Source organism: Apodemus sylvaticus, chromosome 2 (genome assembly GCF_947179515.1).
Source record: "Apodemus sylvaticus chromosome 2, mApoSyl1.1, whole genome shotgun sequence".
Classification (NCBI taxonomy): domain Eukaryota; kingdom Metazoa; phylum Chordata; class Mammalia; order Rodentia; family Muridae; genus Apodemus; species Apodemus sylvaticus.
In genome coordinates this window covers 802,627-824,761 of record NC_067473.1, presented here as the reverse complement: position 1 = coordinate 824,761, position 22,135 = coordinate 802,627, and the positions used below count along the sequence as shown (strand labels likewise).

The window sequence follows — 22,135 nt, the reverse complement described above, 5'->3', positions numbered from 1 at the left end:
TCTAGTCCACACATGCCTCACACTGCTGTGTAAGTCCGCTGATTCCAATTCCCTCCCTGTCAGCCTTAGTCTCAGATGCATTCAGTGCCAACTGCAGCAAAGCAAAAAGTATCTTTTCTTTTTCACACTTCCCTAAACTCTTGAACTGGAATCCCATGAATTAAGACCAACAAGAGGCAGATTAGCAAGATTAAAGTATAAACATTTTTAATAAAGTCTCCTGTGACATGGGCAACTTCTACAGAAATAAAAACCTGAGTCAACAGCTAAGCAGCAGTGAATGGGGCTCTTACTGATGAAGAGTGGAAAGTCCCCAAAAAGGTGACAAAAGGAGACAGCTGAGGCCAGTGAGGCAGACAGCTTGGCCTGGCCTGTTCTAGATTCCTCTTAGGAACCCGTTTTCAGAGATGAGGGCACTCCTGTTACATTACAGGACAGCCTTATTCAGAGATGAGGGCACTCCTGTTACATTACAGGACAGCCATATTCAGAGATGAGGGCACTCCTGTTACATTACAGGACAGCCATAGCCATATAACAGCTCCGGGAGGGAAGGGGAGCCAAGTGCCTTCCTCAGACATGACTGTCCTCATTCAGAAGCTCCAGTCTATGGCTCTGTTCTCAGTTCACAGAAATCAGCCACCGAATCCTGTGCTCATACAACACCAACATAGATGAACTCTTCTCAGAGATTGACATCTGCTTGGCGGTAAATCGTAGCATTCTTCAGCAGCTAGATGGAAGGTGTGGCCAGGAGATGACTGAGGAGGACTGGGAGAAAATCCAAGCGCAGGTAGGCCTCTCAGAGCAGCTTCCTACCCTCTGCAGAATGGACTGCAGCCGCAGGGCTGAGAGCCTTGGAGCTCTGCGTGGATGGGGACGCCCAGGCCTCTGCTATGAGCTCAGTCCTTCATTCTGAAATGTTAAAGCTCTAGCTCGATGGTGGGCGTTATGAACAGTGAAAACCCAAAAAGGCCGATCCTAAGGCTCCCACCTGCCTCCCGTACCTGCGGAGCCTAGAAAGGAAAGCAGGGCCCTGCAGCAACTGGAAACCAACGTAAAGGGAAAACTGAAAAGATTACATTGGGGCCTGAAAAACAGCTTAAGACATAAAATTGGGAATTTTTAAAAACTTTAACAGTAACTGCCAAAATTGCTTAGCAATTTTTGAGTTTTTGTTTTGTTTTATTGGTTTTTCTGTCGCCCTGGATGTCCTGGAACTCACTCTGTAGACCAGCCTTGAACTTGAGATCCACCTGCCTCTGCCTCCTGAATTTTGGGATTAAAGGTGTGCGCCACCATGCTTGACACAATTTCCCACTCTTAGTTAGAAGGCACTATATATGTTGTTATTAGTGTTCAGTTTTAAACTATTTTTGTTTAAAATTGTGCATTATAATCTACGTCTTACATCTTGACATTAAGGTTTCCTGTGGGCGCATGTCTTGGGCTATAGTTGTCACTGTAGGTCTGAATAACTGTGGGCTGTGGCTGGGGAGGGGTCTCTCCTCTAACACAGCTGTCTGCTTTGTGCTGCAGGCTGCTCGCCATGAGATCTATGAATGCTCCATCTGCCTGACCCCACTCTCCCTCCACGGTGACGGCCAGCATCCCAGAGAGACAGTCCTCCTGTCCTGTGCACATCTGTTCCATAATGCCTGCCTCCTGGCCTTGGAGGAATTTTCTTTGGGAGACAATGCCCCTTTCCATGTCTGTCCTCTCTGTCGCTCCTGCTACCAAAAGAAAATTGTTGAATGCTGAACTCATGTCCAGGAAGTTAAATCTATGACTAGAAGAAGAAAGGGGTAAAGGCTGCCTTGCTTTGGGATGAGCTGCCTGGGTTGTGGGTAGAGTACTATACTACTGACTGTTCTTTGTGATTATATAAAGGAAATATAAATACCTATTTAACTGTGGTCTTTACTACATTAAAAACAGCTTGTTCATTTGTTGAATTTAATCACTTAAAGTAAATGAGAAATAGAGTTACTTAATGTGTAGCTAGTGTCGAACAGCAAGAAACGGACACACTTACTCAATGCATAATAATCTTCCTTTTATTTTTATATAATAGATGTGTATTATAGATAAGTACTTTTAACATGTTAACTGGAAAAAAGTGGTATTCAGCATCACAATTAGGTAAATCAAATGTTAATGATGGTGTTGCAGTCCTGTGGTCCACATATGAGACAACTGAAAATCCCTAAGTTTTTAGTGCCAGAGTCACACTCTAATGCCAGGACCTACAAGTGCTCAACTCTTATAAACAACTATATTTCTCCATATACTCTGAAATCACCTCTGAAGTATAATGCCTAGCATAGTGTAAGTACTCTGTGAACAGTTGCTTTACTATATTGCTTAGGAACTAAGAACAGGAAAAAGAAAAATGTGTGTAAGTTTAAATACAGATCTGGTAGTTTTGTTAGCCTTTTATACTTCACATTGGAAACAGAGTAGTCAATGAGGAGCACTGCTCAGGTAGCCCCTCACTACTGGAACAGATAGCCATTCAACTGCATTAGCAGTATGCTAATGGAGGGCTGGGGCTTCTATTCTACAGACCTTTCAAGCTCCCTGGCTCTTTCTATCTCAATGATTTAAGTCTCCTTTGCCTCAGCCTTCACTGAGGGAATCTGCTCTCTTTGGAGGAAGAGCATGTTGAGGCTGTGCGGGGAGGCAGTGCCCATGTGACACAGTATCCAGCCTGGAAGCGAATACAGCAGAGATGCAGGTAACAAGCAAAGGTACATTCCAGGGTTCAGAACTGTTCCCTACACAATGTGAGAAGTATTTAAAATTCATTTTTTTTATTTTTAACCCTTTTAAAATGGTTTTCTTTTGTTGATTTATAATATATGCATTGATATATAATTTGTGAATTAGTATGTACATGTGCTCAATTTTTTGTAATGTTTAGATTTACTATTATAACATTTGGAGGCTAATTTGGAGAATACTTAGTGGTAGAGACAGGCTGTCTCTCAGAGAGCTACTTTTCCATTCAGGAGCTCCAGCTGTCACATGGAAATCAGCAAAATAAAGAAGGCAGTTCCCCATGTTCCATGAACAGGCAAGCAAAGGTAGCTGCTCACACTCCCAAGTCCCATCAACACAAAAGAAGTAAGCGTCCAAGACCTGTGCTGTCTGAGAACTCTGAACAAGCCAATGGTAGTCACTGGAATCCAGCTGGCCTGACCCGACCTACCTCTTCACTCAAGAATGGGGCAGTCTCAAAGACCTTGTTGTTGTTTCGGCTGTGTTCCAAAGACATGAAATGGGAGTATGTGTTTCCTATTTGACAGTTCAGAGCTGCCAGTGTGTCAGGAAGGAACACTTATTTCCTGTCCCATGCTCTTGCACACCAGTCCCACTTCAGTCTCGGACATGAGCTCACAATAAGAAATATAAGACAAGTGACCCACCCAGTAGCCTGAGCCAGTGCAGGCCTGTGAGAAAGGAAAGGCCAAACTCTTCAACAGTACGCAGGGGGACAAGCTGGGATCTCAGAAACATGGCCTGTGTCCTTTACATTTCCGGGTATAAGGTTGAAGGAACCTATGTTCTTGGTGCCAGGGTGTCATGTTTGAAGCAGGACTTCTCACAACAGTTCTTAGGAGGAAAAGGACAATACTCAGAAACCTTTTGAGGCAACAGATTTACCCAATTAATATTCAAGTCACCACTAACAACAAGAAGTGTATTAGTTCTTTCAAACCAGTTTTATTATGTTTTTTAAATGGAAATTTACCTCCCACTTTGTACTAAGTCAGGAAATAGCTTAGTTTGTGCATGGCATTTAAAAAAAAACATCAGAAAGTACAATATGGATCACAAGAAAAAAGATGCCACTGTTTTTTTTATATGTGTTTTGGTATGCATGTAAACGCAGTTACAGAGCACACTCAGTTACAGTTCTTATTGTGAACTGAAGTGTGAGGCCACTGGTGTCTGCAGGCTGTGCGTACTTCCAGCAAAGAGCCAGTGTGAACAGCCCTGTAGAACTCTGGATGGAGTTCAGTTCTTCTATGGAAGAAAGCAGAAACAAGTCTAATAGCCGGGCGGTGGTGGCGCACACCTTTAATCCCAGCACTTGGGAGGCAGAGGCAGGCAGATTTCTGAGTTAGAGGCCAGCCTGGTGAGTTCCAGGACAGCCAAGGGCTACACTGAGAAACCCTGTCTCAAAAAAAACTAAAAAAAAAAAAAAAAGAAAAGAAAAGAAAAAGAAAAAAAGAAACAAGTCTAATGAGCTTGAATCATTAAATAATGTAAGATGCATGTGATCAACGACTAACACTACTTTTGGGTTGCAAAGAAATGTATCATAAATCCACAATAGAAAGCTAGTAAAAATAGCTTTCTCTTTATCTAATACCACTGTGCTCTAACACTGAACCAGAAGCAGCCTGTCAGTACTCTTGAATGTTCATCATGATAGAATTGAAGACTAAATATATGTGCAGGGACTTATAAACCAAGTATAAGATTTTTTTCAGAACTTCAATTTCTAAGAAGTTTAACTCACAATAAAAGCACCCCCATAGAAACAAGACTAACATAAAATTTGAAAGCAATATGTAATAAAAATTTACCAGTGTGTCTAAATTTAAAAGTATCATGGCACTTTAAGTTTAAAAGCAGTGCTACATATGTTCACATATTTAAAGATCCTGTAAGACGGGCCTAGAGAGATGGCTCAGCGGTTAAAACACTGACTGTTCTTCCAAAGGTCCTCAGTTCAAATCCCAGCAACCACATGGTGGCTTACAACCATCTGTAATGAGATCTGATGCCCTCTTCTGTCATGTCTTTAGACAGCTACAGTGTACTTACATGTAACAATAAATAAATCTTTTTTAAAAACTTCCATTTTTAAAAAAAAGATCCTATAATACTTCTGCCTATATGCATTAAATACTGTACCAACCACAAGCAAATACATAGACTAGAATCAGTGGGAATCTGTGCTACAGACTATATGATCACCTGCTGTGCCTAGCCAAAGCAGAGGTGACAACTACTGCTGTCACCATGAATAGAAGCCCACAGCCCCATAGGTGGTGAGAGGCAGACCCAACAGGGTTCGTTCTGGTTCACCAGTTAGCCCCAAAGAGATGTGACAGAGGAGCTGTGTTTATGGACAACTACACAGGGGCTCATATTTAGGACAGACCTTATTTTACATAAGATAGATGATGGACAGACAGACGGATGATTTATAGATGGATGGATGGATGATAAATATATCTAAAATATATGCTAGAAAATCTATTAAAAGTGATGTTACAATGTATAAAATTTGTTATATCCTCTCATCGAGTTCTATAAAGTGCTTGTTGCCTTTTTTTTCTTAAATTGTATTAATTTTTATGTATAGAAGTGTTTTCCTGGGCTGGAGAGATTGCTCAGTGGTTAAGAGCACTGACTGCTCTTCTGAAGGTCCTGAGTTCATCATGGGGGTCCAAGCAACCCCATGGTGGCTCACAACCATCTGTAATGAGATCTGATGCCCTCTTCTGGTGTATCTGAGGACAGCTACAGTGTCCTCATATAAATAAATAAATCTTTTTTAAAAAAGAAGTGTTTTTCCTTCACCACATGCTTGCAGTGCCTATGGAAACCTAAAAAGGAAATTTAATCCCCTGGGACTAGAGTCACTGATGACTGTGAGCTACCATGTGGATGCTGGGAACCAAATCTGAGTCCTCTGAAAGCAAAGCTAATGCTAAAAAACTGCTGAAACATCTCTACAGGCACTCCACCCCCAACCCTCATTTTGCTTTTGTTTGTTTGCTTGTTTGCATTCTTGCTTGCTTTTGAGAGAAAGTTTCACTATGTAGCACTGACTTGCCTGGAACTCACTATGTAAACTAGTCTGCATCAAATTCTTAGGGATCATCCTGCCTCTACCTCTTGAGTGCTCTAAGGCAAACACCACCATGCCCAGTTTCATGCCCTTTTAAAGAGGATATTCAAGGTAAGAGAACAAAAGTACTACTTAACAGAGTCACTGGTGTGGCCTCATCTATTCGAAAATAGAGTGCTATGACTAGTGTGACTGGGAGCTCTTGTTTGCAGAGCTTTCTACACTCTGTAACACAGCACTGCAATGCAGGACTCCTGCATCTAACTTCTTCATGAACTTGAAATGTAAAGCCTCAGCACGCTGCTATCCACTCGTGAAGTTCTCTGTCAGCCAGCCTCCCGCACATGCCCAATGCAGTGACAGCACCTGGACGTAGTCCTTCCCTCTAGGTAAGTCTCAGGTGAGTGACCAGTGGCCCTCGAAGGGTGGTGACCATGCAGGGATCAACCACAGAGGGCCTGAGATCCAAGGTAAGGTAAGATTATTTAAGATAATCCTTAAAGCCCATTTTCCATCTTCTCACCAAGTACCTCCAGTCAGTGTTTTAAAATTCATCCTATATCTGACTCAAGGTTGGGCACCCAAGCCTGGATCCCATCTTCAAATTAAGAACCTCCAAATGAATAAGTTTGGGACTTGCTCAGCAGATAAAGGCACCTGAATCACACATGGTGGAAGGAAAGAGCTGACTCCTGAGAGTTGTCCTCAGATCTTTACTCATTAATGCCCCCACCCTGGGTCTGTCTGTCTCTCTCTTTCCCTCCCTCCCCACTCACATACATACATCAAGAAAATTAGAGACAGACATTGAAAAGTTCAGTGTTTTATGAAATTTTCGACACCTTACCTTACAGAGCTGTTTGGTTGCTGGCAAATGGTGTGCACCGTAAGTGACTGAGTAGAAAACTCTGGCCTCTCCTTGACTTGCTCTGCTTCAGTCTGGCATTAATGATCAGGTAAGTCTGAAATAGTCACTCGTACAGTGCTAGTGCAGGAGCTCACACTCGGAAATCGAGCAGTACTCACTGGAGGCACATACTGACTCGCTCAGAGCCACAGCACCGAGTTTCTTTAAAACTACCAGGGAATGCCATGGTTTAAGTAAAGCTGTGGACTCAATGGCTTATAAACATAGAGCTAAATCTTCTTGTTTTTCTAAGTAAAAGAAAAAAATGTCTGATACAGCCTTTCATATATTTCTCTAAAAGAAACTAAATTCAACAATTTGAGAAAAAGTGCTTTACTTCTTTTTCTGAAAACAAACCCTGTTTTGTCATCCATATAGCACACATGAAATGTGTGCTACCTAGGACCAACAATAGCATGTGTTCATTGTTTGGTTTTGTTGTTGTTGTTGTTGTTGTTTTTAATCAGTAGACTCAGGAGTTGGGAAACCATCCCAACAATTAAACTAAACAAATGAATAGTTATGAGCTCATATTACACTGCACCTGCCCTTCCGTGGAGAACCTGGCCTTGAAGTTGTGGATATCGCACTGGTACTCTTCCTGAGGTGGAGATGTAAAGTGATGTGTATGACAGCCACCGAAGCCTGAGGGACATGAAGAAGATTCACTTTCTGCCCTTGGGTTGCACGCGCACAACAAGCACAGAATGGAGAAATTTTTGGACAAAGGTTTTAAAAAGTGAATGTACATACAGCCTATAATGAAAATTATTACCAGGTGCACGCACTGTCCAACTCTACAATCACATGTGCTTCACACTGCAGCGTACCACAAAACCGCAGTCCTGGGGCTGCCCACCAAGGCTAATGAAGATTCTGTAACATGGATCAGAAAATCTGCTTTTAGTTTTTTAAGGAAATAAAAAATGTAGTTTGTTACTTGTACAGCAGTTTCCAAGACCTTGTGAAAATGCATTGGGTACCAGATGACTTTCAGGTAGGCTTTTGCCTGAAGAACCAAACTTCTATAGTGTAAAGCAATGCATAAGAAAGTCCCCTCTCATCCAGATGGCTCCCGCTAGAGTCACACAGCTTTTCCTCAGTGTCTCAGACTCAGGGCTTAACCAAAAGCTCCAAGGTCAATCAGAAAACTCAAAGGAGATAGATGAGCAGTGCCAAGTTGTCAGTGCTTATGAGAAGGGGCACTGACGGTTGGGCCCAGACCCACCAGAATTAACAGTGTCTATGGGAATGTCATGAATCAGGAGTTGTCAGGACTTGTTGTAGAGTGCTACTGAGGCAGGCAGATCTCACAGTGCTTTCTGATGTCCATTTGCAGAAGGCTTTGTAGTTTCTGAATCCCTTGAGGTATCTGACAAGTGAAGTTTGTGAAGTCCTGTAGAAAAAAATAGGATAAAGGTGAGAAAGGAGCATTACTAAGGAACTGGGACATACAGAAACGACACACTTAGCAGCAGGACAGCTTTCCTGTATAGGCTGCAATGCTGGAGATCAAACCCAGGACCTTATACATGGTAGGCAAGCATTCTACCACTGATACACATTGCTGACCCAGGAACTACACTTTTAAGATGTAAGTAGGTTCACTTCTTAAATTTGGGTATGATACAGGACTGATAAAACTGCAACAATGTCATCTGTAGACCTCTCCCAAAACAGTCTGCCTTGGTCAACATCACTACTGTCGCTACTATGTATGCAGCAGAGGTTCTCTGAAAATACCTCTTAGAAATGGAGTTGGTTGTTAAAGTCAGACTTAACACCTTGGGCCGTTTGAACATATATTTAAAAAGGATCTTTTCTATATAGGGAATTGCTCCTAAGTAATATACAAAAAGATAACAGAAAATATTTGAAAAATAAAATAAACACATCTCTTGAGTTTCACATAACTCTTGAAAAATGCACTATGTCTTATAGTCAGACTAATGACATGATTCACAGGGCCTCTGGCCTCTGGCAGGCTGACTTAACTTTCACAGAAGCTACACAGCAAAATGCCAACACTGATACACTGTGTCATCTTAGTTATAGCCAAGCTGGAATTGATTTGAGATCCTAGCTAAAAATGTTTCAATTTAACTCGTGATTGAGGATTTCTTGATTCTAAGGCATCTGCCTATTTTTTAATGTGGTTGATATTATAACACTAAAATTCATGAATTATCTGGTGTTTCAGTTGAAATGAGACGTAGCTTCTCATCCTAGGGCAATATTTCAATCAGCTATCTTCTCAGAGTGCATGTTATAATAAAATACACGTGGAGCAGTAACCTGGTGTTTTTATTTCAAAGGACATCCTTTTAAACACCAAGATCATAAGGTTGGTGCTATGAGAAGCTTTGTTGCTGCTCCTATAGTTAGTTCAATCTTTCTGAAATTGGGGCCTTAATAGATCTGTCAATATGTTGCCTCTTGAAATAGCTAAAACCATAACCTATATGGAGCATAAGCATTCAAGTAGTATCAGGCAAATGAGCTAATGCTAGGGTTTTCACAGGAAATCACCACCTTTCTTTACTGCTGTGGAGTAAATGCTACAAGCCTGAGAAGCTTCTGGAGTGCTGCTCACCCTAGAGTACACAGCCTGGACTGTGCTCAGCATGTGTGTAGGAGTAATGCAGCAAGTCATATCACTTGCTCTGAGGAGGCTCTGATACCACCACACAAATGACCAAGACATGATAGCAAATACGCTATCCTGTCTATACCAAGAATGCTAATATTGTTTTCCAGAGTTATTTGGCTTACTGGAGAGAATTGTAGGTTTCTTTTTCACTTAAAAAAATACAAGTCCTCCTAAAACTTCAAGTAAATAATAGTAAAAGGCATCATTACAAAAACCAAACCTGCAACATCAAGTCATTCTCATCCCTACAATGATAAGAACAAAGGGCTGACTGCCATTCTCAAATTCTTAGGATGTAGCTGGGTGGTGGTGGCAAACGCCTTTAATCCCAGCACTCCGGAGGCAGAGGCAGGCAGATTTCTGAGTTCAAGGCCAGCCTGGTCTGCAGAGTGAGTTCCAGGACAGTCAAGGCTGTACAGAGAAACCCTGTCTCGAGTTCTTAGGATGTCTTCAGCCCTATTCTGAGGTTCCTACTCACACACCCTACAGATGAGGCCCTGCAGTACAATAATAGTTCTGATCCAGTCACACCCACACATGAGTCAAGAATGGTACTGACAGTCATGCACACTTAGAAACTAAATAGAGACACAAATATTAAAGTCATGATTAGTAGAAAAAAAAAAGTCCATACATCTCAAGATTACCTAGAGCCTTGAAAAGTTCTTCTCGTACCGCTGATGTGAATTTTCTGATCAAACACAATGTTGTCATGATGGCAAAGAGTAAATTGTAAGATAATACAATATAGAAATTTCCCAGCCAATTAAATCTTCCAAAGTCTCCAAGCAGATCAAATCTAGTGATTCCTGTTAAAAAATAAAAATAGAGTTCTTAATAAAGTGGGATGTGTCCATACCTATAACAAATGCAGTTCGGATTAGACTGGGCTCCACAGACTACCTCAGAGGTTTGTGGAGTGCTGTGGTAAAAGTGCCATGAAGCATTCGACTGCTTCCTAGCAGGGCGACACAAGCCGTCCCTGACCGTCACATACAGCCACTTGTGTAGGGCTCGTGCCCACATTCAAGAGCCGGCTTGGTGCCATTCACTAGAGCCTATTCCTCCCAGCAGTTACACACAGGTGATATCTCCTCCACTTCTACAACTCATTCCAATGGCAACACTTTACACATTCCTAATGCTCATCACATAACTGAATAAACAAGACCACATTCAATATACTACAAATGTATAAAGTAAGAGTGGGAAGCTGGGAATGTGTGATGATTGTATCATATATGGATTTAACTTACTTAAATTCACTCACATATACATTTAAAGTCTTTTTAACTGAAAGAATATTTAAATGTTCCCTGAGTGTGTGTCCCTGAGCATGAGTGGTAGAATTTTCTGACTATAGATAGGTAAATAAATCCTACAAGTTGTGTGGTTGAGTGGTATGAGAAGGAGGGTGTGGTAAAGTCTTGACGACACTGAAGGGCTACATGGGGCTATATAACAGAGTTACAAGATGTAGTAGATACTTCCTGTAGGACCGTACAAACACAACTATGTACTGCATATGCCCATTTAAGGATTTTATGGGTGAGTTTAAAAATAACTTTGACTCAACATCATATCATCAAATGACTTTTGAATTTGGCTCTTAGCCATGATCCAATACAATTCTATCAAACACTACTGGGAGCCTCCCAGAGAAGCTTGCAGACAGCAGAAATCTTCCTATGCAAACAGTGCAGTATGAACAGGGAAATTCAAATTTAGCTCAATAGTCACTCCCACATGGAACCAATGCATGCAATGTAAGTTTGAAAGACATTGGTAAAGTATTTTAAAAATAGGTGAAGATTAATGAAGACATTAGATAATACCTTACCAAAAAAAAGTTTTAAGCCCAGATACCAGAAAAGCCTTAGTCCCTGCCCTGTATTACTGTAAAATGATGAGAACTTTGCCTTGAGTCTCTCAGTGCTAAGCCTAAAAGAAAGGACTTTGTTAAATGGAATGGATGCCTAATCAGATACTTTACTTTTTCAAACCAGAACGTTTAATTGATGTTAGTAGCTATATAAACAGTTATGGACCTGCCAACACAAACCTTAAGACTTCACTGAAACCCCATACTGGCAACTGAATAGGTCCAAAGATCCAAAGTTCTCCATATGAGTCCAGCAAAAGCTATAGTTATCCCATGAGAAAGGTCTGCTCAAGCTTCTGCATCTATAAGGCGCCCAAAGGAGAAGCTGAGTATGCCCTGCATAAGGTCTACTACTATGGGTAAAAGCACAAAGGGCAGGACGATATGGATTTAGCACATATGTGTAATGTGTGCATTTGATTATCTATTACTGTATGCACTAACATTCCATACGGACAAAGTCACCACTTGGGACCCCTGTCATATGTCTATAGATAGCTTTGCAGTGTCCACAAAAAAGCAGAGTTGGGGGGGTGTCAAATCAGTTACACTGAATATAGAAATCCTAAAAAGTAAGAGGAGTGATCATAGACACTATAGAAATGAACTCCACTGGACATAACAGGATTATTTAGGCGAAGGGCAGTCTCTTAATTAAAAGCTTTGTTCCATGTAGACATACACAGAAACCCAAGAGGATCAAAAATGCTAGTTATTGGGTTTGGAACAGAAGATACTATTGTTTCACTTGCACTTTAGAAAAAACCTAACTGACCTTTACCAACCAAAAGATTGTTCTGGGTAGCATACATAACTCTTTACTTAGAAGCAAAAAAACCAATCATTTCTCTGAAATCCTGGCTAGGTGGCTTTTGTCCCAGCAATAATTAAATAAAAATGTCTTTTTCAATTTGAAATTATCGATACTTAAGAAAAAGTAACAGCAGTGATGTAAAGCTTATTATATAAATGTATAATACTTCCAAATTTCTGGACAAAGATAATATGGTATCAAGACAGTGAGTTTTAAAATACAACAAGGTTAAACTATTAAATACCTCTGGTCAAATATCTTCATCCATCCTATCACTGAAAAGGAAGCATCACATACACACAGAGTAGCTTCGTTAGACAGCAGTGAGGCACCAGGCCATGTGACCTTGGTAGAACACTTCATGACAAAAAATGCACTGCCTCTCCCACAAGGACTCAACTGAGAATGAGTAATTCCTTCAAAAACAACCTGTTCTCTATTCACATTTTTAAAAGAACTGGTGCACAGAATACAACCAATTCTAAGAAGAGCATGTTGCCCCACCCACAGGATAAATCAATAGAACTCATGTTCCTTCGCCCACCTGAGTCAACTTCTGCTCTGAGCAAGCATGTTCTTGTTGGCGGGGCTGCATGAGGCCATTCGGAGTCTTTGTAAAGGATGGGACACAAAAGGCCTGAGAGTGATGTTATCAGTAAATTACACAACTTGGCCTAGTACACAAACATCTGACCCAAAACACCCATGATTTTAAAGTAAAGGTACCAAAACAACACATGTTGTTATCAAATTTATTAATAAAATTATATTAAAAATTAATATCTATACTCAAATAATGATTTCTATAGTATCTTAGCAGCTCTTAATCCTATCAAGAATGCTTTTCACATTTACATTGTACTTTTTCTTTGTATGTCAACTTCAGGCTTTTAAAAGTCTGTGTACGTATTTAGTAAGTTCAGTCTCTTTCTCTAGCTTCTGCACTATATTAAAGGCTGTGGCCACTGGAAACAGTCATTTCTGGGTTTCCCGCTCTGTTCTTTGCTAGGCCTCACTCCAAGCAACTCTCTGTTCCCTAAGCTGTTCTCATGCTGAATGCTGAATCCCTTCTTGGGACATAAAACAGAACAAGTCAAGTACCAGTGTTAATGAACTAAACTGCCTCCAAGTGGCTGATGAGTGACTCACTCTCTAGAGTCCCTGGAAAAGAGCTGGAGAGATGTGTGGTCAGTGAAGTTCTTGCTATGTAAGTACAATGACCTAAGCTCAATTACCAAATCTATGAGAACATAACATCAATCCCTGGGTGCTGCTGGCCACCCATGCAGACTGCTCTACTCAGATGAGTTCACATTCTATTAGAAATCCTGTCTGGAAATCAACATAGATAGAGCTTGAGGACACATGAAACTGACCTCGTGTGAGACTACACACCACACACACACACACACACACACACTGCATGAACATCTACACAAGTGCACACACACCACACACAAATGTATACATACCACACATACCCAATATGTACACACAAGCACACACTGTGCTGAGCTTTCCACAAGAAAGAAGAGAACAGAAATGATGACATAGGAACAGAGGAAATGTTTTGTCAAAGTTTGCAATGCAAAGGGGAAACAATGCAAGACTGTTTTGAAAGTTTGAGAGAAAATAATCTAAACTCTCATGTCTAAGAATATCTTCTAAAATAAGGCAAAATAAAGCTATCTTAGACATCTAAACAGCATGGTATTTATTAGCAGCAGACTTACATCCCAAAAATGTTACTAGGTCTCAAACTAGACCACAGAGCTTTAGTAACACAAACAGCATGGCACTGGCACAGAAATAAACACATGAGCTATTGATGTAGAAGACACAGAAGGACGCTACAACCGTCTGACTCTTGACAAAGGAACCAAAGTCCGAGAGAAAGACGGCCTCATTAACACGTGGTGCCAGAAAGCCTGTGTCTACACTAAGAACCAAACTAGATCCTGCCTCTGCACAAAAGTCAATTCAGACTAGATTAAACACTGCAATAAAAACTGCATGGTATTGGAACAGAGACAGGCAGGTTTATCAATGGAATAGAATTAAAGACCCAGAAATAAAACCACACACTTACAGACACTTGACAAAGAAGCCAAAAATATATAATGGAAAAAGGAAAGCATCTTCAATAAACGGTGCTGGTCTAACTGGCTGACTATGTGTAGAAAAATGAAAATAGACCCACATTTGTCACCTTACACAAAGCTCAAGTCCAAGTGGATCAAGAACCAGATATACTCAATCTAATAGAAGAGAAAGTGGGAAAGAGCCTTGAACTCACTGGCACAGGGGGAAAATTTCCTAAACAGAACTCCAATGGCTCACACTCTAAGATCAAGAATTGATAAATGGGACCTCATGAACCTGGAAAGCTTCTGTAAGGCAGAGGATATAACCAATAAGACAAATGAGCAACTTACAGATTGGGAAAAAATCTTTACTAACCCCTACATCAGATAGACGGCTAATATCCAAAATATATAAAGAACTCAAGAAGCAAACTACCAAAAAAAACCAAACAATCCAACCAAAAGATAGGGTATAGAACTAAACTGAGAAATCACAGCAGAGTAATCTTGAATGGCTGAGAAGCACCTAAAGAAAAGTTCAAAGTCTTTAGTGCTCAGAGAAATACAAATCAAGATGACCCTGAGATTCTACCTTACACCAGTCAGAATGGCTAAGAACAAAACCTCAGGTAGCAACTCATGTTGGCGAGGATGTGGAGAAAGAAGAACACTCCTCTATTGCTGGTGGGATTGCAAACTGGTACAACCACCCTGGAAATCAAACTGGAGGTTCCTCAAAAAATTGAAAATAGATCTACCTGAAGACCCAAAAATACCACTCTTGGGAATATACCCAAAAGATGTCCCACCATGCCACAGGAGCACGTGTTCCACTAAGTGGCCTTACTGTGACAGCCAGAAGCTGGAAACAACCCAGTTGTCCCACGACAAAAGAATGGATACAGAAAATGTGGTTCATTTACACAATGGAATACTACTCAGCTATTAAGAACGAGGACATTGTGAGTTTTGCCAGCAAATAGATGGAACTAGAAAATATCATCCTGAGTGAGGTAACTCAGACCCACTAGTACGTGCATGCTATATACTCACTAATAAGTGGATATTAGCCCCCCCCAAAACAGTACAGAGTACCCAAGATACAGCACACAGAACTCCAAAAGTTCAACAAGCTGAAGGTCCCAAGTGAGGATGCCTCAGTCCCACTCGGAAGGGAGAAGGAAGCAACCACATGGGGGGAAGGAGGGAAGGACCTTGGAGGGAAAGGGGGCAGGGAAGTGGGGAGAGGGGAACATGATCTGGTACTGGGTAAGGGGAAAGGACTGAAGCCTTGGGGCCAACAGAAAAAAAGGAAACAGGAGACAACCTCAGGAGGTAGAAGCTTGGGGGGCGGCCCTCCAGAATGCACCAGGACTCAAAGAGAGGGACCTTAGATGAAATGCCCTACAGTGGGGAGAGGGAACTTGTAGAGCCCACCTCCAGCAGGAAGACAGGGCACTGAGTGAGGGATGGGAATGCCATCCCACAGTCAAAACTCTGACCCATAATTATTCCTGTTTAAGAGAACTGCAGGGATGGAAATGGAGGAGAGCCTGAGGAAAAGAAGGTCCAGCGACAGGCCCAAAGTGGGATTCAGTTCAAGGAGAGGTCCCCAAGGCCTGACACTATTACTGAGGCTATGGAGCGCTCACAAAAAGGGATCTATCATGACTGCCCTTGAATGACCCAACAAGCAGCTGAAAAAGTCAGATGCAGATATTTGCACCCAACCAATGGACAGAAGCTGCTGACCCCTGTTGTTGAATTAGAGAAAAGCTGGAAGAAGCTGAGGATGAGGGCAACCCTATAGAAGGAACAGCAATCTCAATTAAACTGCCCCCCCCCAAGATCTCTCAGGCACTGAATCACTAACCAGGCAGCATACACCAGCTGATATTAGGCCCCCAGCACATATACAGCAGAGGACTGCCAGGTCTAGTTTTAGTCAGAGAAGATGCACCTAACGCTCTAGAGACTGGAGGTCCCAGGGAGTTTAAGGTCTGGTGCGGGGGAGCTTCCTCGTGGAGATGGGCAGGGAGGAGGTATGGGATGTGGATCAGTCAGAGGGTAGACCGGGAGGGGAATAAAATCTGGAGTGTAAAAAAACAAAACAAGAATACAAAAGTAGTTATTTTAGAGTTTCAATAAGGTTTATAAAAATGAAGCAAGCAGAAAACAATAAATTGAGACAAAATGAAAAGTATTAAATGAAATAGAAAATCCATAGAGATTAGATAATGGCAGAAATAAAAATTAGTGGAGGCAGTCCTCTGCTACATACGTGCTGGGCTTTGTATGTGCTCTTTGGTTGGTGGCTCAGTCTCTGGGTGGGTGAGGGGAGCAGTTAGGGTGGGTGGGGGAGGGAGGATGGGATGAAGAACTCTTGGAGGGGGACCAGAACGGGAGACAATATTTAGAATGTAATTAAATAAAACAATTAAAACAAAACAAAAAAGCCTACAGTGTAACCTGAAACTTTGAAACTACTAAACTAAAGGTTAAAAAAAAAATGCAGGATTTCTGGACAGGAACCCACAGTGTAGGAAGGCAACAGCAAGAGGAAACAAATGGAACAAGTATTCTTGACAAAAACTAAAATGCTCTATATGAAAGGTGTGCAGGTTCATAAACAAGGGTGATATAGGGATGTAGTGGAGGGCAGCACAGGGAGCTAGCAGCTGGAGAATGGAGGTGCAGCTAAGTACTCAGATCAAAAAAGGAAAATGACCTCACAGATCAGTGACCTCAGCTTCAATTGCAAGTTAGAAAATGTTACTCCCAAGGTCTAAATCAGTTAACTAGAAAGGGAAAAAAAGCAGTGAATGCCGCGACTCTGGCAGGCTCAATAAATCAATACAGGTGTAAGCACACAGTTCAGGCAGAGGTAGAAAACAAAAGCTCTGTGTGAGTGCTAAGTCTCCACTTCTACTGGTAGCTAAGGGCGCTGCCCACAGACCTGACACTGTTGCTGACAGTAACAAAGTGTGTTCAAGCTGAGTAGAGCTCTTCCCATAAAAGAAACTGAACTGTTGCTAAATCCTTTCCAATAAACAAATTTCAAAGCAGACGGTATCATCAGTAAGCAATGGCACAGTAAGGATAAGAAACAAGCCTACAAAAACCACTCGGGAAAACTTAAGAATCTGTTTATGAACACTTGTAGAGGAAAGCATTACACATACATTCAAATCAGAAAGAAGCATCAAAAGAGGGTGGGGGAGGGCCACAGAACAATGTCATCAAAAACACTGAAGAAAAAGTCTTTAGCCAATTTTCATCATATTTGACCCAAAAAAGATGATATATCATTGACATATGGAGCTCACCCAAGAAACAGCAGGCTAATTACCATTTGAGAATGAATGTAATTCAACAGAGATACTTTTTAAAAGTGTGTGGTTGTTGCAATATACACATAAAAAGCATTTAACAAAATCTACCATCCATCTGCATAAGAATTCCAGCAAAGAAGGGAAAGAAACGGGCATACTAAAGATAGTAGAAGACAACTACAATAAACATATCAATAAGCAGACAACAGCCTAAACCCTCCAAGCCAGTGTATGTCATCAGGGAACTGATGGGGCTTTAGCTCAATAAGTGTATTGGAAATGGACAAGGAAAGCTGGAGTTGGAGCTGGTGCACTAGCATGGGCGCTACTTATAGCACCTTGGCCACCTGTGGTGTCCTTCTTGCCTGTTCCCTCCAAATCCAACAGGGTCATGGTATTGGAAAGCAGCTGAGACACTCAAAGGAAACTGCATGGCCAAACAGTAAGGCCTCCATATTCAGAACAGTGCCATGGCAGGGGACAGGACAATGTGCACATTATTGAGCAATGGGTTTTCCTTTTAAATAACTAAGGTGAATGTCACATCACATGATGACTTTAGACAATTTGAGGGCATTAAATACCTTCTCCCCATTTTGAACTCAAGTGTAGCTCTCCAATGGGAAACTCCACATGCACAAGGCAGCTTCTCTTGAGTCTCTCTTCGTTCCTACCCCTATCATTGGAATCACACAGCATTTGGCCATTTCTTTTTTTATATATATAATTTTTTATTTTCTATATTCTTTTTTGGTTTCTTTCTTTTTTTTAATTTATTGATATATTTGTTTACATTTCAAATGATTTCCCCTTTTCTGGACCCCCACTCCCCGAAAGTCCCATCAGTCCCCTTCCCTCCCCCTGTTTTCCCACCCAACCCTTCCCACTTCCCTGTTCTGATTTTGCTCTATACTGCTTTACTGAGTCTTTTCAGAACAAGGGGCCACTCCTCCGTTCTTCTTGTACCTCATTTGATGTGTGGATTATGTTTTGGGTATTCCAGTTTTCTAGGTTAATATCCACTTATTAGTGAGTGCATGGGGCTGGTGAGATGGCTCAGTGGTTAAGAACACTGACTGCTCTCCAGAAGGTCCTGAGTTCAAACCCCAGCAACCACATGGTGGCTCACAACCATCCGTAATGAGATCTGACCCCTGAGTTCAAACCCCAGCAACCACATGGTGGCTCACAACCATCCGTAATGAGATCTGACCCCACTTCTGGTGTGTCTGAAGACAGATACAGTGTACTTACATATAATAAATAAATAAATAAATAAATAAATAAATAAATAAATAAATAAATAAAATTTTCTATATTCTTTGTTTACATTCCAAATGATTTTCCCTTTCCCAGTTCCCCCCTCCCCATAAGTTCCCTAAGCCCTCTTCCCCCGCCCATTCTCCTATCAACCCCCTCCTACTTCTTTGTCCTGGTATTCCCCTACAATGCTGGAACAAGCCTTTTCAGGATCAGGGACCTCTCCTTCCTTCCTTCTTGGGAGTCATTTGATATGTGAATTGTGTCTTGGGTATTCAGAGTTTCTGGGCTAATATCCACTTATCAGTGACTGTATTCCATGTGTGTTCTTTTGTGATTGAGTTACCTCACTTAGGATGATATTTTCCAGATTCAACCATTTGCCTAAGAATTTCATGAATTCATTGTTTTTAATTGCTGAGTAGTATTCTATTGTGTAAATATACCACATTTTCTATATCCATTCCTCCATTGAGGGACATTTGGGTTCTTTCTAGCTTCTGGCTATTATAAATAAGGCTGCTATGAACATAGTGGAGCATGTGTCCTTATTGCATGCCGGGGAATCCTCTGGGTATATGCCCAGGAGTGGTATTACAGGGTCCTCCCGAAGTGTTATGTCCACTTTTCTGAGGAACTGACAGACTGAGTGGTTATACCAACTTGCATTCCCACCAGCAGTGGAGGAGTGTTCACTGTGTCATATGACATGTTTCCAATTTCCATCAACCTTTACTTTGTTTTTAATTGTGGTTAAAAAAAAAAGTGACATAAAATGTACCAACTTAACAATTTTTTTAATACACGGCTTGGAACTATTGCCACCAAACTTCTTTATCTTGCAAATCTGAAACTATTCCCAAACTATTCTCCATCCTTCCTCCCTAGAACTCTGGTGAGTACCACCTATCCCTGTCTTTATAGACTAGACTACTGCAATTCCTCTTGGATTCAGAAACCAAGAGTTTGTCTCTTTGGACTGGCTTCCGTGGCTAAGTGACATTCCATTTGACACGCATATCACAATTCAATTGGCCTATCATCTGACTACAAGCTACTTCCACCTTTTGGCTATTGTTGTAAGGCCATTTGAAATGGTACTTAGTCAAACAAGCTGAAAGAATGAAAGATAACATGGAAAACTGAGGCAAGGCACATGGAAATTACTTGATCTACACTGGGAAAACCCTCCTCAATAAGTAGTTTCTCTAGGATCACAGGAGCTTATGAACTAAAGTTCTGCAAGACAAGATGCAGGAAGTGGGCTCTTGCCCTTTAAGGAATGTAAAGATTTTTAAGAACATCAATTCATGGGGGTAGTAGGGTGGAGACTGAGAAGGGGGCTATCAACTGAAATGTAAATGAATAAAGTGATTAATAATAAACAACAAACAAACATCAATTCCAATAAGCAAGTACAAAGAACTAGGAGTCTTTGTAAAGAAAGGTCAAGGGCAGAAAGTTTCAGGAACATGCAACTAAAGCTTAAAGGTGGAGAAATGTGTCTGAAATAATCATTTTTCATGACTGTATTTGCTACAAAGTCACTTTGTTCTAATTGAAGGCAATTTAATTAAGTATCCAGGTGAACTTCATTATATAAACTTAAATATTAACTAAAATCCAAGGATGGAGATACCAGAGTTCAAGAAAAAACCAATTCTTTCAAATATAGAAACATCTGGACATGGCTAGGCAGTGGTGGCACACGCCTGTAATCCCACCACTTGGGAGGCAAAGGCAGGTGGATTTCTGAGTTCAAGGCCAGCCTGGTCTACAGAGTGAGTCCCAGGACAGCCAGGGCTATACAGAGAATCCCTGTTTTGAAAAACAAAAAACAAAAAACAAAAAAATAAAGAAAGAAAGAAACAAACAAACATCTGGGTCCTTTAAGCAGATTGAGTCTGTCCCCTTTCCTGACAGAAGTCTTCAGAGGTGGTCCAGTAGTCTCTTAGAGACACTTTCTATCTTTTGGTTTGAGCTCAAATCTTCTTACTCTACTCTCCTCAAAATAAAAAAGAACAAGAAGGCCCAGAATCCACTTGTCACACAGATTCCTCTCAGTTGTTCAGGAGGAAAACAAGGTGGGTGGGAAGGGGTTAGATATAAGACATCAAAGACACTACCCTAGCTTGTAAGTTTCTGATTTGGCTAGACTCCTGGGGAGAAGTATCCTGAAGACCAACAAGGCAGCAATGAGCTCTGCTTTGGCAATGGCCTGTGCAGCATCAAGGGGGAGCCCAGGGCAGCCCAGGGTTAGGCTGATCTTTGGTTAGCTGGGGCATGAGGGGTGAGAGATGTGGATTTTCCAATAAATAACTAATGGTAGCTATGGAGCAATTAAGAGAGACAGTGAAGGAATAGACAAAGAAGGGGGAAAGCAGGAAGTACGGGTGTTAATAATAAAGAATACAGAGGTGAGATGGCAAATGCCAAATACCGTAGCATGGGGCAAGCCAGGAGTCAGCAGCAGCCTACACAGAGACCTAATTCTAATTTGATTTGAAATTCATTTTTCAGATGGCTGAGTGCTGACAGGAAATGAGTTCAAAACCTTTCCTTCTTAAGTCCCATTGGGAATTGGAGAGTTAAAGAGTATTCAGAAGGGCTGAGCAGTGGTGGCCCACTCCTTTAATCCCATCACTTGGGAGGCAGAGGCAGGCAGATTTCTGAGTTCCAGGCCAGCTGGGTCTAGAGAGTGAGTCCCAGGAGAAACAGCAACACCAACAAAAGATTTTGAAACAAAGTAACACCAAGAGCAATTACCTTTTCCTATAGAGTACTTGCACTCACCTCCAGGGAAAAAAATCTGAAAAACTGAAACAAAGTGGCTTCTGGACATTGAAGAAAGGACTGGACTGAACGCATGGCCAGACCACATGGAGAAAAACAGCTGGCACTCAACAGGAAACTTTTTCCCTCCTGGCTCTCACAGTATTAGAAGGTTCTACAGGCTGCTGGGGTAGAGCTGGTCATCAACAGTCTTACCCAGCTGTGAACCTTGTGAACTACAGTAACAACCCACACCTTGAGGCAAGCATGTGGGTGCAACAGCAGCATCAATGTTATGTGAGCAACCATTTACTTTCTGATTAGATTTGAGACCTGCTCCACCAACGGAAATAAATACCTCATACTACAAATCTGACCAAGAACCCATGATTGGAGAGCTGGGTACACTGTCCATCTGTGCCCTAAATTCACTCTAACGCTTCTAGACTAGTGAAGCTCGCAGGACTGATCAAAATTTCTTTGCGAAGAAGTCGACAGTTAACACAGAAACTCACCATTGGACAAAATCCAAAAACTAAATATATCTATGGAGTACTCAGTCACA

General features: G+C 41.4%; 2 protein-coding genes across 10 annotated transcripts in view; one reads left to right on the top strand and one right to left on the bottom strand.

Moving 5' to 3' along the window:
• The window catches only part of Rnf32 (ring finger protein 32), a 35,004-nt gene extending 32,949 nt beyond the window's left edge, over positions 1–2,055 (top strand). The window contains exons 8-9 of the mRNA XM_052172957.1: positions 626–793; positions 1,540–2,055. Coding sequence (XP_052028917.1) covers positions 626–793; positions 1,540–1,761 — 390 coding nt within the window. The 3' untranslated portion in view covers positions 1,762–2,055. The remainder of the gene's footprint in view (positions 1–625; positions 794–1,539) is intronic.
• Positions 2,056–6,676: 4,621 nt separating this feature from the next.
• Lmbr1 (limb development membrane protein 1) overlaps positions 6,677–22,135 on the bottom strand; it is a 156,152-nt gene continuing 140,693 nt past the window's right edge. For all 9 annotated transcript variants that reach the window (XM_052172947.1, XM_052172951.1, XM_052172948.1 and 6 more), the window contains 2 exons: positions 10,074–10,235; positions 6,677–8,172 (listed from right to left, as the gene is read on the bottom strand). In XM_052172947.1, the coding sequence (XP_052028907.1) occupies positions 8,087–8,172; positions 10,074–10,235 (248 nt within the window). In that variant the 3' untranslated portion in view covers positions 6,677–8,086. The remainder of the gene's footprint in view (positions 8,173–10,073; positions 10,236–22,135) is intronic.